Source organism: Castor canadensis, chromosome 6 (genome assembly GCF_047511655.1).
Source record: "Castor canadensis chromosome 6, mCasCan1.hap1v2, whole genome shotgun sequence".
Lineage (NCBI taxonomy): Eukaryota > Metazoa > Chordata > Mammalia > Rodentia > Castoridae > Castor > Castor canadensis.
Window position 1 is genome coordinate 172,511,622 of NC_133391.1, and position 25,488 is coordinate 172,537,109.

Sequence of the window (25,488 nt, forward strand, 5' to 3'; positions counted from 1 at the left end):
TATTTTATATATTTTAACTTCCTCTTTAGGCCACCCTAGTGACATTTTCCCCTGAGCACAAAAGTAATTTTGCTGTGCTATTGCATTGTAATTTTTTTCCTTTGTTTTCATTCTTTTTTCTTTTTTTTTTTTCCAACTGGTTGTTCAGTGTGTCTGGCTTAGTTTGGTGGAAACTGCACAATCAGACCTTGGCTTGTAGAGTCATTTCTGCCTGCAGAGTGCAAAATACTCTTGAGTCTACTACTTCCTGCTGTCTCCAGGCAAGAACCACAGTTCAAAGGAAATTAGTGTAAAAGATAAGAGAATTGTCTTTTTTCTTTTAGTTCTATAGTTAGGTGATTGTAGTATGTTTTCTTGATAATTTTTATGTGTTACCTCCTGCTCTTTCTAGGAGTTGGAGCTCTCCTTTATCCAATCTTGAATTAATCTCTGCTCCTGCAAGGCTCTTGCTGAGTTGTGTCACTGTAGGTACACATGTGGTTTGCCTCAGGCTTCTGCCTTAGTCCTTGCTGCATCACTTAAGCTCAGCTACATGTGTTCACAAGACCTTTCTTCCACTTGGATCCTTGAGAACAACAGAACAACACACAATGTGTCAACAGTTGTGACTACTAACTGAAAAACACCTATCTTTCTCTGCAGTGAAGGGAAGTGTCGTGCTGAAGTATGAACCAGATTCCTCGTAAGTTGTCCACACCTTGCCGTGGGATGTGTTGTGTCCTTGTCCTTGCGGGTGAAGGGAATGTTGAGTGGTGGGAACCTTCTTGACCTGTTGCCTGTTAAGAATGTTCCATTAAAAGGAGGCTCCTGAAAGCTTCAGAACTAAAGTAGTATTCTTGTAGGTCATTGTGAAGATACTTCATTGTAGAAGTCAGCCAAGACAAACAAGCATACTTATAGTTATGGAGAATAAAATGCTTGGTACTTACTCTCTGTACATTAAAAATTGATGGTACAGAATATTGTAACCTTGGTCAGGTAGATGAGGTTGAGTCCTTTTTCCTCATTGATTCAGCTAGGGTGTTTGATCTGCAATGCATCAGGTGTTGATCCAGTGCTAAGGAAGACACAGAAAGGATGAGCCTGTTGGGGCATTTATCGTGTCCCTGGAGCCTCTGTTTGGTGCTCACACATATTCATCTGGGTTGAGGATAGGGATGGGATCCTGGTATTAGTATTGCTTGCCAGGTGTGGGAACCAGGACCAAATCCGGTTGCTTATCCAGAACTCTCCAACTAGTGAGTGGAGGAATCAGCCTCACCTCTAGCAGTAACCTATTTGTAAATAAAATGCCATTTGCAAAAGGAGGAGGTGAAATAGGGTATGGGACTAAGTGGGATTGGGGAGTGGCTAGGTAGAGCCAAAGTTTCATTTCTTGGGAAGTCAGTATTGAACCAGTGGTATGAAGGGCTAGAGGGAAGGGCTGGAGGGAAGCTCCGGGTAGAGGGTGGGTATCTGAACCCCCTCTGTGGGCTTCGGTGTTGTATGTCCCTGGGTTTCTGATGGTCTCTGCTGTGTAGGGCATGCACTCTAGGAGCATGGAGGTGTGTTTGGGGGGAGTGGAGGGGAAAGAGGAGAGGGTGTGGAGTGGGGCAAGAAGAGCAACAAACAGGTCAGCTGGGAAGTGGATGGAGATGACCAAGGGCTGGACACTGGTTGTGCCATGCAGTGGCTCCATTGGGGCCTGGTTGAGATGGACTGTGTGGCAGTGACATGCAGGAGCACTCATGACGGCTCCTGGGTTTTGAGTTGATCAGTTGTCCTCTCCTAAAACAGAAATCAAGGGAAGGATTAACGTATTTGAATTAAGATGCTTGAATGGACGTGAAGATGGACTTTAGGGTCAGCCACTCAAGAGAGGTGTTAGGAATTCAGGGGAAAGAATGCCCTGGTGTAAACTTGGATTCACGAGAAAGACAGCTTCGGGAATAAATTATTAGGCTTATTTATTTATTTTTAAGGTGTAGTCTGCGAATTTCCTGCATTTTCCTCTCGCTTTTTATGAACTTATTGTCCATGCTTTATTTTTATACTAGGGAAAAATGGAAAGCCAATGTGGCTTTTTAGCACATCTTTTTCAGACCCTTCTCTGTTTTTTAACAAAACATATTAGAAGTCTCCTGCACTCCTTCCTCAGCCTGTGTCACTGGTGCTCCATGTGCTTAATTAAACAGGGCCTCTAGGGACCTAAAGGCTAAACCACACGCATCTCTGGAGAAAGAAAATGGCACTGTGAGCAGTGTTGGTAGTAGACAGGCGACAGGGAAAGGCGAAGTGCTGGCCCCCCAGGCACCCAGGAGCAGCCTGTATGTGAGGCTGTGCATGGAATGGAGCATGCAACACCAGTGACACTGCCTAGTGGGAGAAGAAAAGTGCACAGCCTGCCAGGCAGGGCTCCATTCGTGGTCAGGGTCACTAGACACAGATCACACTGTTTGGAGCATTGAGGAGGCAAAGAAAGGGTATCCTGTTCCCAGACCTGCCACCTACTGAGTGGCAGAATCCCCAGTCTCCAAGGAGCTGCAGTTTGCTCCTGTGTGGCACTGCAAGGTGAACCATGAGGGCAGGATAAGAGGTGCTTTTTATTCACGACACAGTAGCACAGGTGGGACTTTGAATGTAAGAGAAGAAAGGATTAGGATGCCAACACCAACTGTGTGAATGAAGTCTGGAGGTGATTACTCCTGAATGCTGGAAAGCTGGATTCTTGGGACATGGTGCTCCATAAGATCATGGAGAGCACACTCAAACGCCCAGTAGTTTGAGGGATGGTTTTGAGCGGTACCCATCATTCTCTTTTGACGTAGTTATGAGAATGTTTGTTTCTGTGACACCATCTTTGTTTGTAGGAATCCAGATGCTCTTCAGTGTCCCATTGTGCTGTGTGGATGGCGGGGAAAGGCCTCCATTCGAACTTTTGTGCCCAAGAATGAGCGGCTTCATTACTTGAGGATGATGGGGCTGGAGGTGTTGGGAGAGAAGAAGAAAGAAGGGGTCATTCTTACCAATGAGAGCAAGGTTGGTTCTGCACAGCGAGAGGACCAGGAGAGTACTGAGCCAAGAGCAGAAGAGGCTGAAATCCTGGATACCACCCCAGGCTGTGACCCAACTGCAGCCGAGCCACCCCGGTGAGGACACCTCTCACTAAACCGGCCCCCGCTGGCCCTTGATGTCAGAAGCCAAATTCAGAACCTCCTGAGCTGTAAAGTATATATTTTTAAAGCAACAGACTTTCACCATAACATTGTCCTTCTGTCAGGAAAGAATGCTGTCCTTGCAGAAAATTCAGATCCGTTTGTTCTGTATTAATCTCAAGGTCCAGTCTTTTTAAAATAATTATTTAAAGGACAACTCCTTATGAAGTCTTAGGGAACTGTACTGTAAGCTTTAAGAATGATTTTGAATTGCAAGTTGGCTTTGCAGCAGTAACGAGTAGTGGAGTTGACATGTGAGGCCTCAAGTGCCTTTTGAATAAAGGGTGAAATAAACTTTCTGAGTATGAGTTCTGTTGGGAATTGTGATGGGGGGCTTTGATGTGCTTTTTTATGCAGGGGGTGTTGCTCAGTGTTTATTTTTAAATGGGGTCAAGGATCCTCAGAATGATTAAATAAAGAGCAGTTAATGATATATGTATGCATGTGATTCTTGCTTTTGGTCTTGTGAAGCAGAAAGAAGAAACATGTTTGTAAATGGACATGGTAGAACCAAAGCCCTCTTGTCCTTGCCAGTAAAAGGAATTGTAGAGAGGCTTCTTGCTGTCCATTTGTCAGCCAGTATCGTGGACAGCTGGTGAGGCTCTTCCCTTCCACAGCACGCTAGGACAGGTGTGATGAGGTTGTGGCTCTGGCAGAGAATCTGTAGTTGGTGCGGCCAGGCCCGTGCATGTACAAATCGAATATGGGTGGCAGTGATGCAGCTTATTAAGACAGGTGATTTTAGAAGTGCAGTAGAGTGGGGTGCTGAGGCTCTGAGTCCTGTGGCCTGGTTTCAGCAGTTACTAGCTGTCCACCTTGAGCCCTACTTTATCTCTTCTCCAAATCACAGCATTCTACCTGTGAACATTTCCAAAGAGGAGGAGTGTCTCAGCATCTTCCCACCAAACCCAGACAGCTTCACACTCACATTTGTCTGTTGACTTCCTGTTACTGGTTTGTACAAATACAGGCCTCACATTGCATTGGGTTCATTTGTCTCCGAGTCTCTGTTTTGAAATGCAGTGTTTATGCTTCATCTGAGTTGTCTGGTTCACATTTTTCCACATTTCTGGTACTGTTTTCCTGTTTCTTTTGTGTGTGTGACCCACTTTTCTCTGAACCATCTGAGAGTCAGTTGTGGATGCATTCCATCAATCTATACTGCATCTCCCCATCTTTCCTAAAAACAGATCTTAATCACAAGCGTGATGTTGACACGAGATCACCACTGAGCCAAAGCCAGTGCAGCAAAGTGCAGCAGGCCCAGAGACACCATCAGCCAGTGCCCTGGCCACCTCCTCCAGCTCACTGTGCTTGGTGTCTTGTAAAGGACATAGTTTTGCTGGATGCGTTGGTTACTTTGTAGGATGTCCTTTGGTTTGGGTTTGTTTGTTGTCTTCACGATTCATGCACTTTTGACAAGAGTACACACATGGTGTGTTTCCGTTGTAGCAAGGCACTCAGCTCACTGTGGTGTTTGTCTCCTATGGTTGTAGTGTAAGCTGTGCTGGTTAGGTAGGTGACTGCCTGCTGGCTTGCCCACTAAAACACTGGCAGGTACCTTGCAGAGAGGTACTTCAAGTTGTTCATCCTCAGCGTGCTCTCACCTGCCTCTATTGCTTTGTTTATTTTTTGTCGCTATGGATTCAAGGATTCTACATTATTCAGTCAGTTCTAGTTTGTTACTGTCAGTTACTTTGATGCTTAAATTGTCCCAGAATTGACCATTAAAAGCTGCTTCTACTGGGGACCAATTTTTTATATGCCGCATCCTACTTTCTGGCACAGCAAGAAAAACCCTGGTACACTGGCTGTTAGTGGAGCTTGGAGGTCAAAACCACATCTGGTAGCAGGTGTGTTCATTACTAAGAGATGTCACTTTTCAGAGACCTTCTCAGCAGACAGAACTTGCCTTGTGACCCTTGCTGGCTGAGTCCTTAGACTGGGGTGGTGTTGGACCTGGGTGCCACACTGGTGCAGGGGTCAATGACAGTCCTCAGGCTACACTTCCCTCAAATCCCGGGCATATATGTGCAGTTTAGAAAAGGAGGATGTTTCTGACATGATTGCTCACACTGAAGAGTCTTTTGTGTGTAATTATAATCAGCATCTTGGTGAGGGAGTTCTCATCACCAAAAAGCTTGTGGTGGAAGAAAAGATCTGTCTGGAGAAGGACTTCTTGCCCCGGCACCAGTACTCTTGTCTTTCCGAAAGGCCTCAGTGGGGCAGCCTGATGGATTGGGAACTGCGCTTGCCTCCTGGGTGGAGAATAAGTAACCTGAACTTTTCACTTAGGACCTGTTGTTCACGAATAAAATTTTATCCCCTAAGGAAAGAATGACACAGGTGCCTAACTTTGAATACTTCACAGACCTGCAGGTGTGTAGAATACTCTGTCTACAAAGCCAACCAGAAAGGCCACATGTGACCTAGGCTCCGGCAACACTTGGTGCAGCCACCAAGCGGAATGCTGCGGCATCAAGGAGTTGAAGTGGCTCAGTGTTCTTGAGAACAGGAACATTGAGAAAGCCAGGGAGATGCAAGGGGCAGGGAACTGTTCCCTCTGCTTCTGTTTGTGCAAAGAAGAGGAAGTCAGTAAAATACCTGGAAGGATTTATAAGCTAACAATGCTGAGACTGAGGCCAGTAGATTTTAAATATTGATCCATGGGGACTGTAGATAGTTCAATAAATTGATAAGTGAATGATTAAATGAATACATGGTGCACAAGAGATGCATATGTGAGTCCAAAGGACAAGGTTCTTCATAATATTCCTAACCTCTGGAATGTCTAAAATACATTTCATCTCAAGAGAGTAGGACTCTTGCAGCACTTTCTGGGAAATGGAGCACAAAGCCGTCAACTGTTCTTGCTCACGTTGGGGAGTAGTTAGCAATTTTGGTATGAAGTATGGGTGCTTCCATGTTGATCTTTGTGCTTCAGCATTGGTCCCCTTCTTGATCACCAGCGGTAGGATTCATGCCCTTGTACGTTCTTAGTGGAGCTGCACCTAGTGACTTGTTCCTAATGCAGGGGATGACAGTGTTGGTTGTGACATCCAGGATGTGGTTATGAAAGATGGTTTCCATCTTGCTCATAGCACTCTCCCTCTTCCTGTGTTGAACCCCTGAGGGCACTGTTAAATTTGATGATTCTCTATGAGGACTCCCAGGACTTACATGTAGTCATCTTCACAGCTATGATTTATTATAGTGAAAGGTCTGCACACAGCAAAGGGAAGGCCCCTGGTGACGTCCAGAAGAGAGCAGGTGTGAGCTTCCAAGAGTCTTCTGTGGAGTCACACAAGATTCACTTCATGCAGAGAGTTGTGACAGCATGGAGCAGTGTCTTCTAGGGAGACTCAGCAGGGACTCTGCCCAGGGTTTTTACTGGGCTCACATAGCCACCTTCTGTCTGGTACATTCCAATTTCCAGACTCCCGTGAGGAGGCAAGTGTGTTCAGCACATTGTGCATAAGTGATTTAGTTGGTGGGTACACTTCTGAGATACAAGTGGCCAGAGCCGTGCACGTGGGCCCCCAAGAATTTCCACAGGTCTGCTGTGTACACCCGTGTGTGAATGTGTTGCTGCCATGGAGCAGGACGCCCTGTTGGGGAGGCATGGAGCTGAGGCCCTCAGCCCCACCACACCTGAGGAACTGAATCCTGCCGACAGCGCTGTGAGGATCTGTGAACTGACCACAGCCTCGGAGGCGGATGAGAAGCAGAATGTCAGCTAAGTCATGTCAGCTTTCCTGACCCACAGAAACAGATAATGATCCTCAAGCCCCTGAGCTCTGGGGTAATTTGTTACAGAGCCACAGCAGGCTGACTGAATTGCTCAGTTCTGGCCTCCATTTCCTTGACTGTTATATGGGCATAGCAGCAGTCCCACTGAGGGGCACAGTGGCTGGCTGCCACACTGGCATGCTGAGAACAGCACCTGGCAGCAAGCATTTCAAGGCTGAGGCTGATTTGGAAGAGGGGATTTGCTAAGACACTGTGTTCACTGATAATCTGCTTCTCTTTTGGTTAGGGCGGCCAAGGTTGAGGTGGGTGAAGGATATAGAGATTAAATCATCTCTGTTCATACATTCTGCCACTGCAAAGTCCTTGGTTCTTACGGTGTCTGATGCAGTCCGTTACCAGATCGAAGCCCCAAGAACCAAGTAGCCCCGTGCGATTCACACATTCTTGTTCTCATTGCTTTTCGGCAGCACTGCGTTTGAACTCAGGGCTTCATGCTTGCGAGGCAGGCACTTACCACTTGAGCCACTCCCAGCCTCTAATTTCTTTTTATCTCCTGGGGAGGGGATGTTTCAGGTGACAGCTAAGCTGTCAGTGGTGGAACAGCCCAGGACCTGGCCGCAGCAGGGAATAGGGAATTGCCTAACAGCCACTTTTTAACCCTATACACTAATTTCTGCTACTTAGGTCTCCCATCCTCAAAGCTTTCATTTATTTATAAATGAAAAATTGATAAAAACTGGAAGCCATTGGCCCCATGTTAAAAGTATGTAAGTGCCTGGGTTATTTCCAAGATTGTTGGGTCACAATGACCACTTTTTGTAGTAAAAGCAAATATTTGTTCTTCCAAATGGAGTTTTGTTACAAGAAATAGTATTTGCCAATAAAAAGATCTCTAAACGTTTCAACCAGTTTTCAACAATGACAACATCAAAAGTGTGTAAAGGGTCCAGAGAGTGTGCCAATGGGATACCGCCAGAAGCAAGGCAACCATACGCCTTTCTGTGGTGGTGTCTTCCACATTCGCATTGTTCCATTGTGTGTGCTGGCGTTTAGGAGGTAAGCTTTGGAGAAGGCAGGCCCCTAGGAAACACTCCATGCTGGAGATTTGCATGCAGGAAACTTGAATCAGAACCTGTGGCCATGAGTGGAGCAAAAATGGGACCCAGGGAGAGGGGCTGTGTCGTGGGTGCAACAGAGCCTCCGTGTGTCTGTGGGGTGCTCTGGAGCTGCGATGGCATTGCAGAGTTGGGGGTGAAGGAACCAGGCCTTCATATTGCTACCTTCAACCAGTTGTGAGGTTGGCTGCTTTGGGGAGGGAGCACGATGTGGAACCAGGAAGAGTGTTCTGCAGTGGCCCACTCCCCAAGTGATAGAGGCCCAGAGCCCTGACTCTGGAACTCCTGCTGGGAGAGGACAACTTCAGACCCTGCACAGCACATCTCTCCACTATTCCATGCTTGCTGACAGACTACAATAGTGATTAGAGAAACAGATGGGAAGAATAATCTCCGAAAGTAACAAAACCGCGTCCATGTAAGGAAAGGGGAAATAGGGTGGAATAGCAAGCAAACATCCTAAACAGAAAAGACAAAACAGCCCGAAAATCTGAAACAAGACTGACATAGGCAAATGCCAATGCAACACGCAGGATGTTATTCTGTGTTCTGAATGAACAGTTCCATGTTTTGAGAGGTTCAGCTCAGTGAACCCTGACCCCTTGGTTCCAGTTCCCCTTCCCTTCCACAGAGAGATGGTGTGGAGATAAGAAATGAGAAAATAGCATTCTCACCTTTTCTGCAAATACTGACCTGTGTACAGAATGTTCTGCTGCTAGACTTCGTTTTAATTGCATGATAGATTTTAGATAGCTTTTCCCACCAATACGGAAGGAGCCTCATTCTTCCCTTGAGTATCAGGCGATCCTCCACAACCAGACCCACTGAATGGATGTTTGGGTTGTTTCCAGCCCTCTTGTTCCTCCGAAAGCCTGCCATGAATAACATGGTGCATTTCACTTCAAATTCTACATGTGCGTATAGGTTAGGATAAATTTCTACAGGTAATGTTTATTGGTCAGGAAGTACGTGCACTTCATAGTAGGCATTAAGCATGTCGATGTACCAAACTAGAATTCATGGCAAGTCAGTACACAGAAGAAATACTAAAAGGAATAACCCATCCAAACCTTAACCTTCAATCTTAAAGCACCTTGCAACAAAATATGGAAAAAAGGCAAAAAAAATCTATTAGCAATACACGAAGAATATGATAAACCCACAGTTATATCTAGAAATTTTAATATCTATGAGAAGTTGACAATCAGCATATAGGTATTTGCATGTCAATTAACAGGGTTGAGTAAACACAAGACCATGAAATAGAAGAGTGTGATTAATAATTCAGAATTTCACTCTCTTGAATGATAAAACAGATAAATCTTTGGTAACTCCTTGTTTAAAAAGTGAGAAAGTGCATGTACTACTGAAGAGTTAAACCTGAAAGAGCCTGTGAAGTCTTTCACACCAGTGCATTTGCAGGTGTACAGGACAAAAACATCCAGGTATGTGTGAGTTACCAGCATTGTTTCAAGAAGAGGGATCATAGCCAGTGGAGTAGTAGGATCAGATCCCAGTTGTGCTTGCCCACTCCCAGCTCAGTGGTGATCCCCTCTTGTCTTCCCCTGTCCATCTTTTGTGAGCTTAGTATCTCCTTTTGACATGGAAATATGGAAATATGCTCCAAGGGAGGAGTTCGCCTTAGTCCATTCAGGTTGTTAGAATGAAAAACCAAAAAGCTTGCTTTTGTTTTTTTTCTTTGGAGTATCTGGGATTCAAACTCGGGGCTTTGCCCTTGCAAAGCAGACCCTTTACTGCTTGAGTCATGCCTCTAGTCCATTTTGCTCTGGTTGTGTTAGAGATAGGGTCTCAAGAACTATTTGCCTGGGCTGGCTTCAAACCATAATCCTCCTGATCTCAGCCTCCCAAGTAGCTAGGATTACAGGTCTGAGTCACTGGTGCCAAGCTCATGAACAAGTTTATAAACAACAGAAATTCCTTTCCACAGTTCTGGAGACTGAATGTCTGTGAGCAAGGCACTGGCAGATTCAGTGCCTGGTGAGAGCCACTTCCTGGTTCACAGATGGTGACTTCTTGCTTCATCTTTTGTGGCAAAAAGGCCAAGGCAAACTCTCTGGAGTGTCTTCCAGAAGGGCACTAATCTCATTCACAGTGTTCCACCCTTACGATCTGACACCTACCACAGGCCCCACCCTGTAACAGCACCACCCTGGTGGTTAGGGCTCAACGTGAGCATTTTGGGGAACACACACAGACCCTTGCAGCGTTGTAATGATATGTGAGAGGGTGAGGAGAAGCAGAGGGGCTTGCCTAGGAGGGGAGCCTGTCTTCCCTCACTAGGACATGTTCAGGAGACCACATGGAAAGGCTCTCCTTGGACACAGCATAACTTTCCAGAGGACCAAGATGCAGCATTTAATTTTATTTTCACACGAGGTCTGTGTGGTGCCTCCTGCAAGGAGTTCCTATCAGCTCAGGGCAAGTCAGCCACTGCAGGGCTCATTTTAGGATATTTTTACCTGAGAGGAAATTGTAAAAAAAATTATCTTTTCTATCAAAGTATATGTCACCCTCTAAGATTACTTAAAATTCCTCAGGTCGCCATCTTAGGGTTCCTGTTTCTTCTTCTGGATTCTTATACAGCCCCATTGCTCCAGAAATTATGTGCCCTAACCCATCCCCTAAGCCTTTTAGCCAATCCAGAAAGATTGTGAATCTTTGACCTGGACAAATCACAGGTAAGGGGCAAATACATCTGTGTCAGTGATATAAGGAGAAGCCACTGCGAGCCATTTTGTGCTCATGTGTCTGCTCAGCTGGAGTGAGTACATGCTTGCACCCTTTGCCTTGTCAAGATTTTCTCTGTCTCTCGTGTGACTGTTTTCGGCACTGGAGGGTTTTTAATTCCAACAAAATCAAGGTTTCCTGATTCCTGGGCCCAAATTTTTCTACCCAAATAAAGAAACTGTTAGAGAAATGGTGATGGAGAGGAAGTAGGAAGGACTTTCCAAGCAAGTGAAAACTTCTGTGGCCACAAAGGCTTCCACCCAGCCCCCATCTTTCATGTGTCCCCGCCCCCACCATCTGGCCCCACCCACCTGACTGAATAGCTCACCCTCACTTCCTGGGTCCCACACCCACCCTCAGCCACACCTTCACCTTTGGGCCAAAGACTGTCCATGATGAGCCTGTGCCTAGAAGGGTTCCTCCCCACCTGACTCTCCACCCCAGTCACGCAGGTCTCAGCTTAGATCTCACCTACTCAGAGGGGCTTTTGCTGGTTACCTGTCCATAGTGGATTTCTCAGGTTGTCTTGTCTCGACAACTTACTGGTTTCATTCATAAAACAGTTGCAGCTGGCTTCTCCAAAACTTGTGTGTGTGTGATGGCTTTGTTTGTAGTGTCTGGCCTATCAGGAGAACAGCAGCTCGTGAGCATGGAAGTTTTTGTTCCTGGAAGTTCTTAATTGCTGTGACTGAGGATAAGCCCACACGAGGTGTTCAGAAAATACTCCATAAGTAAAAAAGGGTCACTGGGAGCTTCTGAACAGACAGGATGAAAGCTTGGCTTGCTGATGTTGACCCCCACCTGGCTGGGAGGGACACCACTTCCTGGGGGAATGAGAGCTGGGGCCCAGCTGGCTGTGATGCCACCTGGTAGGAAGGAATAAAGGACATGTGTTCATTAAATGAGTATCTTTTGTTTGTTTTTGCAGTGCCGGCGGTTGAACCTAGTGCCTTGCTCGTGGTAGGTAAGTGTTCTACCACTTAGCTGCGCCCTCAGGCCTTAAAGGAATATCTTTATTCAGTCACTGTTGTGTGCCAGGCATTTAGGGGCATGGTGAGTAAGAAGTCACTGATTCTGATCTCTACTGTCTCAATCTCATCCTGTGAATATGATGTCCCTTAGAAGCCAGCATTGGACTGTACTCAGTGCTCTGAGGGGTGGAGGGATGGAGACTCGTCCTAAGGGAGCCACAGCTCTGGGCACTGATGGAGTTGGGCAGAAGCCTCACTGAAAGGGACTCCTGTGGTTGACCCGAAAAGAGCAGTAGGCTGACTGATTAGTCAGGCACTCACCCTACCCTCTGCTTTGTTAACTGTGACCACCACTGCGCTGGTCTAACCCTTCGCACCTGTGACTGTCTTAGAGCCCCCCCAGGGCTGATCCAGTAGTAGAACTGGGGTCCAACAAAAGTCCCTGTGAACTGAGGTTCCCTGAAGAAGCCACGCCTGTGTTGTAGATCCCACAGACTGACTGACTAGAACCTCATGACTATGGAGAGATGGAATGTCACAGACTGAGAGCCAAAATTATCTTGGGCTCTCTTTAGTCCTCTGATCAGCCATTCATTACCAACTTCTGTATCTGAGTTAAAGTCCTTGTGACTATTAGGTAAAACTTTGGGGCAGTATTGTTAAACTTAGCACACCTCTAGCTCCCACAAACCCTAAAGCTAAGCATCCTGTAAGGTAACACCAGAAGCCTGCAGAAAGGACCCCCCCACCCCGCTGTAGAATACCTGCCTGATGCCATCTCCCGTGTATTTAGTTACTGCATTGATTTGTCGTTCTGTGACGATACAAGGTCATGTCACCTCTTCCACCATGGGACATGCCAAATCCATATTCCCAGTCCATGGTCACTCATATTTGGCTAGAGTAAACTATCTCTATTCCCTTTGGCATAAGAGCTGTTTGGGGTCAACATCCCCAAACTCACTTCTCTGACCCATGTGCTTCTGCAGGCTCAAAAGTGACAGCACCCAACAAAAGGATGCACACGTGAATCTATGTGAGATCAGGTACCAAGGGTCACAGAAAGTTGCTGATGGTTTCAGGGGCATCAGGGCATGAATTGCCCCCATGGGATGGATAATGAAGAAAACCAAGCCAGCAAATCAGTGACCTTCTAACTGTGTTCTGGGGCTTCTCTTAAACCAGTTCAGCAGACTGGACACCATGAAGCTGCCAATAAGCAAAAATTAACCCTCATTGTCCAAAAAGAGCCTCGAGGACCTCTGTCCCTCCACCCTCCTCTCCACCTCATGGCCTGGGGCAGGGCACTGCAGAAGGGCACAGTGTGGCCCCAGCTCCTTCCTGAGCAATTAAGCCCATGTCATTTGTATGCTTCACTCTCAGGGAGAGGAGAGCCAGGGAGAGCTGTTTCAAGAGTGCACTTTCCTGGTCCTCCCTTGCTCCCTAGAATTTTATCTGTAACTCCAAATTCCTGCCAGCTCACAATCAGAGATGTTGTGTCATTTTTAAATCACTCGAAATTCACCCAGAAAAGAAATATGAAGATTATAAAGTGAAGTTACTTCTTAGGATGGCTTCTGGGCTCCGCCAAGAAGCAGGTAGGGTGTGGGGCTGTGCAGAGTTGGGGAGAGACAAAGGATGGGTTCCCTGGGGCCTGTGCCCCTCCCATCCCCCAGCTGGCTGGGTGACCTCCAGTGACAACAGTTACCTCATGGGGTCTCATTCTCTGGGTGTTGCCTCACAGGGGATGGTGTGAGAGGTGGCTACTGGTCTCCATGTCCCTCCCAGCTGAGAAGATGGGGACGCCAAGGATGGACATGCAGTAAGGTGACTGCAGTAGTTACATGTACAGTAGGTGGGAGAAGGGGCTTAATGTCTACTGATTTCTAATCTTGGAGGAAAAAGGTTTTAAAAAATGGTCAAGACAAAGAGACAAATTGAAAAGCATGCTGAATCAAAGTCCTAATTTCTTTCATAAATTTGGAGTGCTTCCAAATCAAACAGAAAAAGGTCACCAAACAGAGAAACCAGAAAAAAATATACATATAAACAGAAGGTTCGCATGGGAAGATCTGCCCAGTCTCGTTAGAGAATGCAGTTTAAGCAGTTAGTTTTTGTCTCTGTCACATTGGATTGGCCAGACACCCCCACTAGTGGGGGCACATGTTTATTAAACATCCCTGGATGGCAATTTGACAAATTAAAAGTGCCCATGTCTTTGGATTAGGAAATTACACTTCCACAAAGCTCTCTGATGCCTATTTTACTAAATGTGAAAGGGTAGGTAATCCTTGCAGCATTGTAAAACAAAAGACTGGAAACCACTTGTCAATAGAGAATTGATTAAATCAATGATTAAGCTGGGTGTGATGGCTCACAGCTATAATCCCAGCTACCGGGGAGGCAGAGATCAAGAAGGAATGCAGTTGGATAGATGCTATGCCAAGAAAAAAAGTTAACAGGACTCCCATCTCAACAAACAAACTAGGCATGGTAGTGTGAGCCTATAATACCAATTATGACAATCAATTACATGTATATCCACAAAACAGAACAATATTATGCAATTGCTAAAAGAGTAAGGTGGCTTCCTGTTCCCTGATGTGCACCTCCAATATGTATCAGTAAGTACAAACAGGCAGACAGCCACCAGCCTTGGCCCTGTTCCGGTGTGCACAGAGCTCAGTACAGGAGGGGAGACCCTGTGTTAGCTGTATAGGAATCAGAGTGGAACACAAACGTATACTTTTACATTTTCTTTCATGTCCCTGTATTACTTGTTCACCTGAGCCCAGTGAAGAATGTGGCTTGGGGAAAACAAATCCTCCCACTCCAGATGGGAATGGGGCTGCCCATAGTGAGTGCTGAGTCTGGTCCTCAGGCCACACTCCTTGTACAAGGGTACCTCCCATGGAGCCTCATGGGGGTGGGATTCCTGGTTTTCTTGAGCTGGTTCCCTTGCCTTTTGGAGGGGCATTGAAGGTGTGTGTCATCTAATGCCATCTGGGCTTTGTCAGACTATCTTGGTCCTTGGGCAAAGCTGTCTGGACAACCACAAGAGGTCAGGGCTGGTTTGTGGTCCTCACAAAGCACCCCTGGAGATGTCCTGCCTACGACAGAGATGGCCCTTGCCCACTAAGACCTGCAAGGTGGAGGCTCCTGAGAGTGGTTAGAAACCACAGACCGCGAGCTGCAGCCCCTCTCTCTAGCTGAGCCTCCTTTGAAACAATTGTTTGGGCCCCAATTGGTAAGCCCACAAACCTCATGGGGACAATGGCCACAGCTCTTGCCCACGGTCCTCCTTCCACCGGAACCAATGTGCAGGATGGATCAGATGCTTTCCTGTTTGCTGGGAGGCAACTTTGAGTCTGGCTGGAACTAGTGAGTAGATACTGCTGGCATTGCAGTAGCTTCCCAGACACACAGGAATGCCCAGGAGGACGGATTGCTTTGGGAGTGAGTGTGGTGGTTTTGAGAAATGCTTGCACATGTACTGTCATGCCATCAGGGGTGATAAGAAGTGACTTGGAGGTGGTATAATTTGGGGGCTGTGAATCAGGTGCTCTGCACCAGGCAGGTCGGTCTGTGATCAGGCAGTCTGAAGAAGAAACATGGAGCTGTAGGGAGTTTTGATTTGCTTTATTGTTCATTGCTGCCTCCCAGCTACTCTTTTTATACTGATATAGACAAAAGTGGCATTCTGCCAAGTTGTTACATCTATTGCACATGCCAGCCTTGCTACAATTATACAACTAGTTGTCCTTGAGTGGTTACCTAGCAGCTGTGCCACTACCTACCAGATATGCTTAGTGCAATTGTGTGCAATTAGCTTAAGTGTAGCCATTTTCCCATGGGGCCTTTCTTTCTCAAGCCTTCCCTATTCCTCTGCACCCCTGGAACCATTGCTTTGGGGAGCCCTGAGAGTAGAGACCCCTCAGATGGATCTTCTGGACTTTGCAAAAGCTTTACCAGGTGACGGGGATAGGGAGTGCACAAACACTGCAGGCATTTTGTTGTAATGTATTTCTAGAAACTGCTTTGGAAGGCAGGTTGTATTTTCCAAGGGAACCATGGAAATACCAGATGGTGTAAAGTGATGGTGGCATCTTGACTTGGCATAGTTAAAACCAAAAGATGTCATGAAAGCAAAAAAAAAAAAAAAAGAACAAGGATAAACTTCCATCATCGCAGGAGATGATAAGCAGCTTTGGAGCTCAATTCGTCAGGCCTCCCTCCTCTTTCTAGAGCTCAGGAAGTAGCACTCTTGACTGAGAATGACATTTATCTTCCATCAGGACACAGGGTTGGGGCTGCCAGGCAGGGCCAGCACACAGATCTCCCTCTGGCTCCTGAGGGCCACTGTAGGCACCCACATGCGGGAACACCCTTCCTGGGATTCCGAACCCCGACTGGGCTGGGGGCTATGCCTTTGCATAGACTTGCACGTAACAATCTTTCTTACATTTGGGTGAAGAAGGATTTTGAGCTGGGGGAACTGGGGGATTATTTGGAAGACCCTTAACCCTTCAGACCTATCCAGGGCAAAGAGGAACTGAGAGCTGATGCCAACGGTGTTCGGAGTCAGGGACTCACCTGTGTCCCCAAACAAATCTCAGTGTATGGGGCCTGGTGTTTAATCCTGCCATCTGTCACCACCTGGGAGAGTCACACGGGCTCCCTTGCAGCCTCAGTTTCTCGGATGCACAGTAGGGGTTGTGCAGGGACTGGGAGGAGCTGAAATCATCTCTTGAGAGTACACCTGCTGTCTCTCACTTTGGTTGTAAGGGGTGGAGGATAGGGTTTTCTTTTTGTTCATGAACATCCAGAGAGGACCTGTGGGTGACTAGGACCCATTGTGTGTATCCTGCTCTCTGGCGGCAACCATTCCCCAATGCTTCACACCTCTCTGGATGCCAGTCTTTGTTACCTGCTCAGGCAGATGTCCACACAGTGATGAGTACTCTCCATGGATGAGTCCAGGTGATATCTCTAGTGTCTTGGATGGTCCATTTTATGTGTCACCGTGGCTAAACTGTCGCACCCAGTTGCTTAATCATTCATGAGTCTAGTTGTTGCTGCAGAGGGATATTGTAGTTGTGGTCAGCATCTTCAATCAGTTGACTTTAGGTCAAGGCGGTCACCCTCAAAGACGTGGGTGGGTCTCATCCAATCAGTGGAAGAGCACAACTGAAGTTTCTGGAGGAAGAAATTCTGCAGCATTAGCTTCTGCTGCAGTTTCCAGCCTGCCTAACGGATTTTAAAGTCACTGGCACCCATGACTGCATAAGGCAGTTCCTTTCACTGGGGCTTTGTGTCTGTCTATCCAGTCAGGTGTTTCTTACTGACAGGGATATGTTTTGAGAAATGCGGCTTTCAGCAGCTTCATTGTGCAGATACCATAGAGATGCTTACACGAGCCCAGGGAAGGGGAACTGTGAAAGGTATGTCATCCTCCAAACACAGCCGCTCCACTTCGCTGGCAGAGCCATTCCAGAGGGCACCCTGGAGGAGGAGCTGGTCACCGTGACTTCTTACTGCTGCCGCAGTGCGTTGGCTGCAGTACGTATTGAAGTACTTGAAGGACCAGGAGCGTGCACTGGGCCAGGCCCCAGAGGTTCCCATTTGTAGCCTGCTTCGTTGCCACAGCACTCACTTTCCCACTGTATAAAGAATAATGACTCTTGACTCTTAGACCCCTAGAGCTGGCAGTAAATTCAGCACCACAGTCAGGTCCTGCCTTTTCTTTCAACATCATAGGCTTCTGCTTTCCTCATGGTGTGAGAGGGACTTGCTTCTGTATTTGGTCACCAATCCAGCTGTTGGTTTTCTCCATATCGTATACAGTCTTGTTGACTTCAGGGAAGCACATCCCTGCCATCACTTGGTTTTTGCCCTTCAGGATCTTGGCAGTAAGGAATATGTCATGCCTGACCTGTGAGCAATAGCGACTACTGTCTGTCCACCCTCACAGTCCTCAGTCACCTTCAATTTCCCTTCCAGATCTCTCACTCACTCTGTGTGACCCTGAACCGGCAGTGTTAGCAGGGGATTTTGAGCTTTGGGGCTGAGATGAACAGAACTACATGAGAGTAAATCAAACCAGGGGAAATGAGCAATTGACAGATGCACTTAACACGAAGAGCACACGGCCGCTGCTGGCATAACACAGTGACCCTTGCACAGCCAACTTCCTTTTCTTCTGCACAGCAGGAGTACACTCTAGAATAAAGACCCAAAGTAGAGTGTGGCAAATACATAACCCAGAATCATGGTCGTAACTGTCATGATCAAGGAGGACACACTGTACACAGTTGGTGTTTCATGCTTTACATGCCAGGCACCACAGACACCTGGGTGATCATGTGCCTTGTAGTCACAATGGCTGTGATGCCACTGGGAGACTGGAAAGTTTCAGCTCTTACAATTGTATGGGACCACTAGGGTATATGTGGCCCCTTGTTGAGTGACTCGTGGTGATACAGTACATGGCTGTATATATTCCTAGTTCTTTGTCTCTTGGTTGGAACTCCAGGAGACAGAGGACTTTCCAAACTGTGAGCATTTCCTTCCTTCCCTCCCTCCTTCCTCTCCCTCCCTCCCTCCCTCCCTCCTTCCTTCCCTCTTTCCCTCCCCGCTCCCTACCTCCTTTCTTCTTTCCTTTGTTCCTTCCCTCCTCCTTCCTTTTGGTTGTACTGATGTTTGAACTCAGAGGCTTGAGCTTGCCGGGCAGAGGCTCTCTACTGCTTGAGCCATTTTGCCAGCCCTTTTTGCCTTAGTTATTTTTGAGATAGGGTCTCACTTTATGCCCTGGTGGCCTGGACAGTGATTCTCCTATTTGCACTTCACCACATAGCTGGGATGATAGGTATGTACCACCACACCCAGCCATTGGTTGAGATGGGGGTCTTGTGAACATTTTACCCACTGCTGGCCTGGAACCTTGATCCTCCCCATCTCTACTTCCCAAGTAGCTAGGATTACAGGCATAAGCCACTGCACCACTGTAAGCACTCATTTTCATTTGTCATTCAAGCCACATGGTTCTTATTATACATTTTCCAATCTATGGAGATCTGAAATCACTTAGGAAGAGAGAGGTATAGGAAGGAGAAATGATTTTTCCTTTTCTTGTTGCTGTGAATCATAGAAAATTTTCTTGAGGAGGAAGTGATGTGGCGTGACTGGCCCTTGAATGCTGGTGGTGAGGGGTGGTGGACCATCCCCAGCTCAGAAGATAAGTTTTCCTTTTTAATGTCTCATAGCCATGAGCTATGAAAAATCTGGGCTTTCTTGGAATGCTGTTAGGCTTCTTATTTTGACTACCAGAACTTTGCTCCTAGGAATTCTGAAATAGACTCCCCCATGGCTGGACCTTACAGCACCTTTGTCTGCCAGGGTCCAAGTAGGACCTCAGCCCAAGGCTCTGGAGCAGGACACATCTGGGCCTCCCATTCCCGTTCTCACTAGGTTGCTTGAGAGGACCTTCTGCAATGACTGATTCTCCCAATAGCTCTGACTCGCCTAGGTTTTCTGGATGTAGAAGATGGCAACATGTGAAATACACCCCTGAACAGACTGTAGTGACACTGGGAAGTGGCACAAAATCTTCTGGACAATCTTCCTTCCAAGGGCAAGTTCCAAGGCTCTGTCTGCTGCTGTTTCTCCTTGCCTTGGTGAGTCTTTCCTTTTCTTTCTTCAGAAAGGGTAATTAATATTGGTATACGACAACAAGATAAATATCAGCCTGTTGATGAATCACACATACTATGAGACCTTTATTAAATGTTCTGTTCTAGAAACATTGCTTGATTTCTAGCATATATGAAACTTTGCTTCTGTGATTTGAGTGTGTTCCCCAAAGGTTCATGTGGCGAAAACCTGACACCCAGTGTGGCAGTATTGGGGTAGTGGATGCTTTAAGAGGTGGGGCCCAGTGGAAGGTAATGATATTGCTGGGCAACCATCCTTAGTAGGGATTAACAGTTCTCAGAGACCTTTTTAGGTGTAAGTATAGCCCAAATATTGCATGGGATACACTTAAGCTTAGAGAAGCTATGTGTGTGGCTTTTTTGATGGTCAAATTTAACTGCTGTGTTTTCATTTGAGGAATGCTGTAACTCTACCTGGCTTCCCCAGCTGGACCTTTTGCCAGAGCCACATCCAGAGCCTCAGCCACTCAGACAGCTCTGGCCTGCCTGCTGCTTCCTTTGTCATCCTTATCATTCTGCCCTGTGCTCCTCTCAGTTCTTCTTAGTGATCCTAGGAACAGAAACGTGATTGAGAGGTCAGGAGGGATCATTGAATGCAAGTGTTCTGCATGGTCGCCATTGACTCAAGAGAGCGTGAATGGACCATGGACACCCCACCAGCAGGAAATACTGACCCTGCAACTCCGAGGCAGCCTTCCCCCAACAGGGCAGTGACTAGGCCTCCTCAGCAGGTGAGCAAAGGCCAAGGCCCCAAACCTTACACAGCACACAGAACATCCTTGCAGCAAGTGTCCAGAGTGAGAAGCCAGGGTTACAGGCCATGTCCTGCCTCCCCCTGGGCCAGGGTGGAAACCCAGCTTCCTCTACTGCGCTGCACCAGTGCTCCAGGGCCTTTGGACCTCTCTGGTTTCCTCCTAACGAGGGGGACTGGTCCACTTGCTGGTGCCACCTTTGTGCCCTTTCCCCACTGAATGCAAGCATCAGTCCTGATGGTATCAGGACTGGATACCCCAGCTGGAGCTCAAGAAGGAGCTACTTCCCCTGTTTGACTCCTTCGGGCCCATGCTAAGGTTCTAAGCGTGCAGTGGTCTGGCTCCCATCTCTTTTTCAAGTCTACTTTAAACCCATCCAGTTATTCACAATGACTCTACAGCACACAGGAGGTGCCACAGGGAATAAAAATGTGAACATCACTGTTTGCTGTTATCTGACATTACTGAGGGAGGGGTCCGGACAAGAACTGGGTGTGGGGAGGATTATCCCCAGCTGTTTGTCCTTTCATTAATTCAACACAAACCTGTTGAGTATGTGCACATGCCAAGATGGGGGCCACGGCAGCGAATGAAGCAGGCAGGTCCTGAACTTCTGGAGAATGAGGCCAGCAGAGACACATCCATGTGTGTGACAGAGTGTGTGGGGGGGGACAAGCCCTGGGGTGCTGACACCACCCCCCGGGAGGGTCCCTTGTCTCTAGTGAGAGATGCTAGAAGTGAATATTCTATCAGAACTGGGTTTTCTCGGTGATGGATGATTAACCAGAAAGGCTGGGGAAGAACAGGTGGGGTCCACCCATGGGGGCTACCCATGGGAGCAAAAGTAAGGAGACAGGCATGTGAGGCTGAGCTGTGGACACCACGTGCTATGGGTCATTTCTGACCTCTGAGTTGTTGGTCAAGCAAGGAGGCAGTGCCTTGTCCAGAGAGGCCTGACACGGAGTGAAGAAGAGGCTGGGGAATGGCCTTTCGGAGCCCTCACGAGCAGAAGCACATGTGGTAAATTAGATTAGGATGGCGTTGGCTTTGCTAAACAAGGAGAGCCAGGGCTGCAAACAGACCTCGGGGAAAGCAGGAGTGAGGGGTCTGAGGATACTTAGGTCTCCTCCCCAGGACCACCGCGGTGACCACACTGGTGTCAGTCAGCTGTGGTCCTGCAGAAGTTGAGGCCTTTCATCATCGAGCTGACCGGCCAGTCCTGACTCAGAAGTTAAGTGGAAGGAGGATGTTGTGGGCGGTGGAGCATCTGTAAGTCCTTCTGCTGCACCGTGCCCACAGGTGAGCGGGCCGATCAACAAGGCAGGTGACCCACACAGAGGTCTCTGACTCTTGCCCCCTCCAGTGCTCAGAGGACAGCATGCTTCACAGTCCACTTCACCCGATCACATGGGCAAAGGGATTCTGGAAATGTATTCAGCCCAGCCAGGTCCATAGTCACAAAGCCATGACCCCGGACTTTCCCGGGGACAGTGCTGGGTATTGTCCTGCTTACACCATGGTCTCTGAGGCTCCACAGTGGAGAGGCCTGAGGCCTCCCATGAGGAGGAAGCTGGCTGTATAACATGCAAAGCCTGAGCTGCCATCTCTGGTTTTGTCATCCCTATGTCCTTTTGTGTGTTTCTTCAAAACCCCTTTAGGCTCAGGACCAATTAGAATCCTGTGTTGTCAATATTGCAATTCAGTGGTCCAAATCTAAAAAGGGTTTTAGTCCTTGTTAGAAGTCACCTGTAGAAAATACACCATAACTTCCCTTAATTCCTCCCTCTCAGCCTCCCTCCCTGCACAGTGTCTCCCATGCCCGGCACCCTGCTATGTGCTCAGAAAAGCTGGTGAGCTGATGGTGCCATCCTCTGCCCATGCAGAGTCCCATGAGAGGAGTCTTCTGTCCTGGCATAGCTCAGCCAGGTTTCCAAAAGAGAAACCCATTTCTCTTCTGTTGGATTCTTGTCACTGTACTTTCCAACCAGCATGGGCCTGTGGCCATGGTGAAGGGCTTTCTTTCTCTTGACTGTCTCCACTGTGCTTGCATTCTCCTGAAATGCAGATACCCAAACTGGAAATGTTTTGCACAGGGGCCTGACCAGATTTAGTAGGAGAGGAAAGGAGTACTTGCGTTGGTTCATTTCAATTCTATAAATATAAATCTCCATTGATTTTCTAGGCACTTCATGCGGAACCAAGTGGTGGGTACAGACACTTGGATCCTGACGCCGTGTCTGCCCCCAGCACCTCATCTAAACGAGAGGCACACCCGGGATGGGTGGTCTCTGTCAGCCTGTGCTCTCACATGCCCACAGGTAAAACGCCCCCTGCAAAGGGCCTTCCTGTCCAGCGCTGGCTCTCCACTTCACTTTAAACTCTTGGACTTTTCCATTTAATTTGTCTTTAAAGTTTTAATTAATGTGTTATTATTTTGTCTTTCAATTCACCACCTTAATTAAATTGAGTTTTGTCAGCATTTTTTCATCACAGAAAATTTCAAACCTACAGAAGTGTGAGAATGGTAGGACAAAGCTCATGCAGCCGTCACCCACCTCCAGCAAGCCACAGCTTGCACGGTCCACGAGCACGGGTCCCCTGCAGTCACACATGCACGCTTGCTTGCCCCCCCCCACTACATTCTATCGTGAAAAGGAGACCAGGATATGTTTCATCTCACTACAGCAATAATGTGATTTTCTCACTTAAAACCAAGTACAAGGTAATAGCATTGAATTCTCTTGTGCTGCAGTTAAGATAAAAGAATCTGGGCCCTTAGCCACTGCAAGGACACACTATGTTCTGCAGTGCACTTCCAAGACAGGGTGAGCTTCCAGAGACAGGGCCCTGAAATCCTTTGCACAATTGGCCGTGTCTCTACACAGGCACTGGGAAGTATTCAGTAAGTGCTCATTGGCTGAATCTGGATGTCTGAAAGAAGCCGTTCCCCCCTCCCAGTTGCACTCAGCCAATTTCTCTCCAAAATGCATTTCCACTCCCTGAAGGGCTACACTTCTTGCTCTAATAAGCTAAACACACCTTCAATGAAACCAACTGTATTCTAGTTTTTATGTGATTAGAAGTTGCTGCCCAAATGATTATCCAGCCTGCTGGCTCTTCACCCTGGCTGCCATTATGCTCATCTGAGCAACTTTGCGGAGACCCTGGGCCTGCCCTGGAGGAGCTGGTGGCATAGAGCCAGGCATGAGTGCTCCAGGTGACCCTGATGACACCCACAGTGGAGACCAACCAGCCAGCTTGTCCTCCAAACACTCACCACTTCCAGAGGACAGACAGATGGATTAGCTGGAGTTAACTGCCCTGAGTGCCTGAAATCATTTGCTTGACCCAGTTTTATGTCTTTCAAGTCCTGGCAACAGCTGGAGCCAGGCTATTAAGCGGCAGGCACAGCCTAATTGAAAACCACAAGGGGGCCTTTCCTGGAGAGATGGAGGCGCTCACACTGGCCCTTCTCGTCACCCTCGCATGTGTGATCAGTGAGGAGTCCCGGTCTAAGAACCAGGCTGGGCCTACCAGAAAAAAATTTGTATTTATTCCTTCTGCACTTCACAGTAAAATCTTCTTTCTCAAATCAAAAGCAATTTCAAAAGCAAAAATTTTAAAATCCCGCACATATGATACACAGCTCAGCTGATGAGGAGAAGCTCTTGGTCAGTCCCGTGTTATTGTCAGTTGTGTTTAAATCATCCTGTGATCTGCTGAGTGTTTCCCTGCCCTTGATTTTGAGGAAATCTGCCTCCCAAAAAGCAAATGGTGTCCCAAAAGCAAGGTAAAACTTACAGCAATCCTCCCTCTCAAACCAAAAAGAGCAAGTAATGTGCTTACTGTAAGTGATAAGGTGAAAATTTGAGATTTGTCTTCAGCAGAAGTTGGGTGGTGTTATGGAAAAATGGATGGAGCATCCAGAACACAGCACCCTACTCCACACATCTATAGCATCGTGGTTTGTCCTCCACAGTGATCTTTTTGGAACCTTATATCCTCGGATGCCAAGGGTCTACTGTGTGTGCCAAGGTGGGCTGGGTAAAATTCTGAGATGGCTCCCAAGATCCCACCCCCTAATGGGCATGCCCCACATCATCTCCGTCCCTGGATGGCAGACAGAACCAGAAATGTGACAGGATGTCATGTCTGTGATTAGGTCACTCATGAGTTGATCTTGAGTTAATCAAGAGTGAGATTGTTGCGGTGGGCTGGGCCTCATCAGGTGAGTACTTATAAGGAATTTGGTCTTTCCTGGACTAAGGGATTGCACAAGGGTGGGGACTATGGAGAGATGAGGAAAAGGGTCAAGGGGCCTGCAAATGATGAGATTGGGTACCAGACAACAGCTGGCAAGATAGCAGGGACCACAGTCCTGGTAAATTCTATCAACAACCTGGTAGAGCTGAGAATTGGATCTTGTCCCAGTGAAGCCTCCAGATGGGGCACAGTTTCTTGGTGAGACCAAGTTCAGACTGGATGGAGCTGTGAGATGAGATATTTGTGGGCTTTCTTGGCTTTTTAATTTATTTTATTGTGGTAAAACATGCATAATATAAATGTCACCACCTTAATAATTTTTCAATTCACAGGCATACAGTAATTCAGTGTTGTACAATTATCCCCACTATCAAGTTTCAGAAAGTTCTTATTGCCCTAGATTGACCCCTCTATGCCCATTGAACAAAAACTCTCCTTCCATTTTCCCCTCAGCCCTGGTAGCCTCCGGACTACTTTCTTTTGGCAGTGCTGGGGTTTGAACTCAGGGCCTTGCACAGGGGCTCAACTGCTTGAGCCACACCCCCACACACCTCCAGCCCTTTTTGCTCTAGCTATTTGGACATGCAGTCTCTCTTTTTGCCCAGGCCTGCCTGGATCACAGTCCTCCTATTTTATGTTTCCTGCTGTCTTACCACCACACCCAGATTCTTTCCATTGAGATGGGGTCTCACTAACTTTGTTTTTTTTTGGTGGTGGTACTGGGGTTTGAACTCAGAGCTTTGCACTTGCTAGGCAGGTGCTTCTACTGCTTAAGCCACACCTCCAGCTCACCAACCCTTTTGCCTGGACTGGTTTGGAACTTGGGTCCTCTAGATGTAGCCTCCCGTGTAGTTCGGGATGACAGGCACAAGCCATCATGCTCAGCTATTGGTTGAGATGAGCCTCCTGATCTCAGCCAGCCAAGTAACCAGGATTACAGGCACAAGACACCAGTGCTCAACCTCCAGTCTATCTCTGTCTCTATG

General features: G+C 47.4%; 1 protein-coding gene across 1 annotated transcript in view; it reads left to right on the forward strand.

Annotated features, from left to right (window-relative positions):
• Nsun2 (NOP2/Sun RNA methyltransferase 2) overlaps positions 1-3,627 on the forward strand; it is a 28,306-nt gene extending 24,679 nt beyond the window's left edge. Inside the window, exons 18-19 of the mRNA XM_020175385.2 lie at positions 643-682; positions 2,850-3,627. Coding sequence (XP_020030974.2) covers positions 643-682; positions 2,850-3,132 — 323 coding nt within the window. The 3' untranslated portion in view covers positions 3,133-3,627. The remainder of the gene's footprint in view (positions 1-642; positions 683-2,849) is intronic.
• Positions 3,628-25,488: the final 21,861 nt, after the last annotated feature.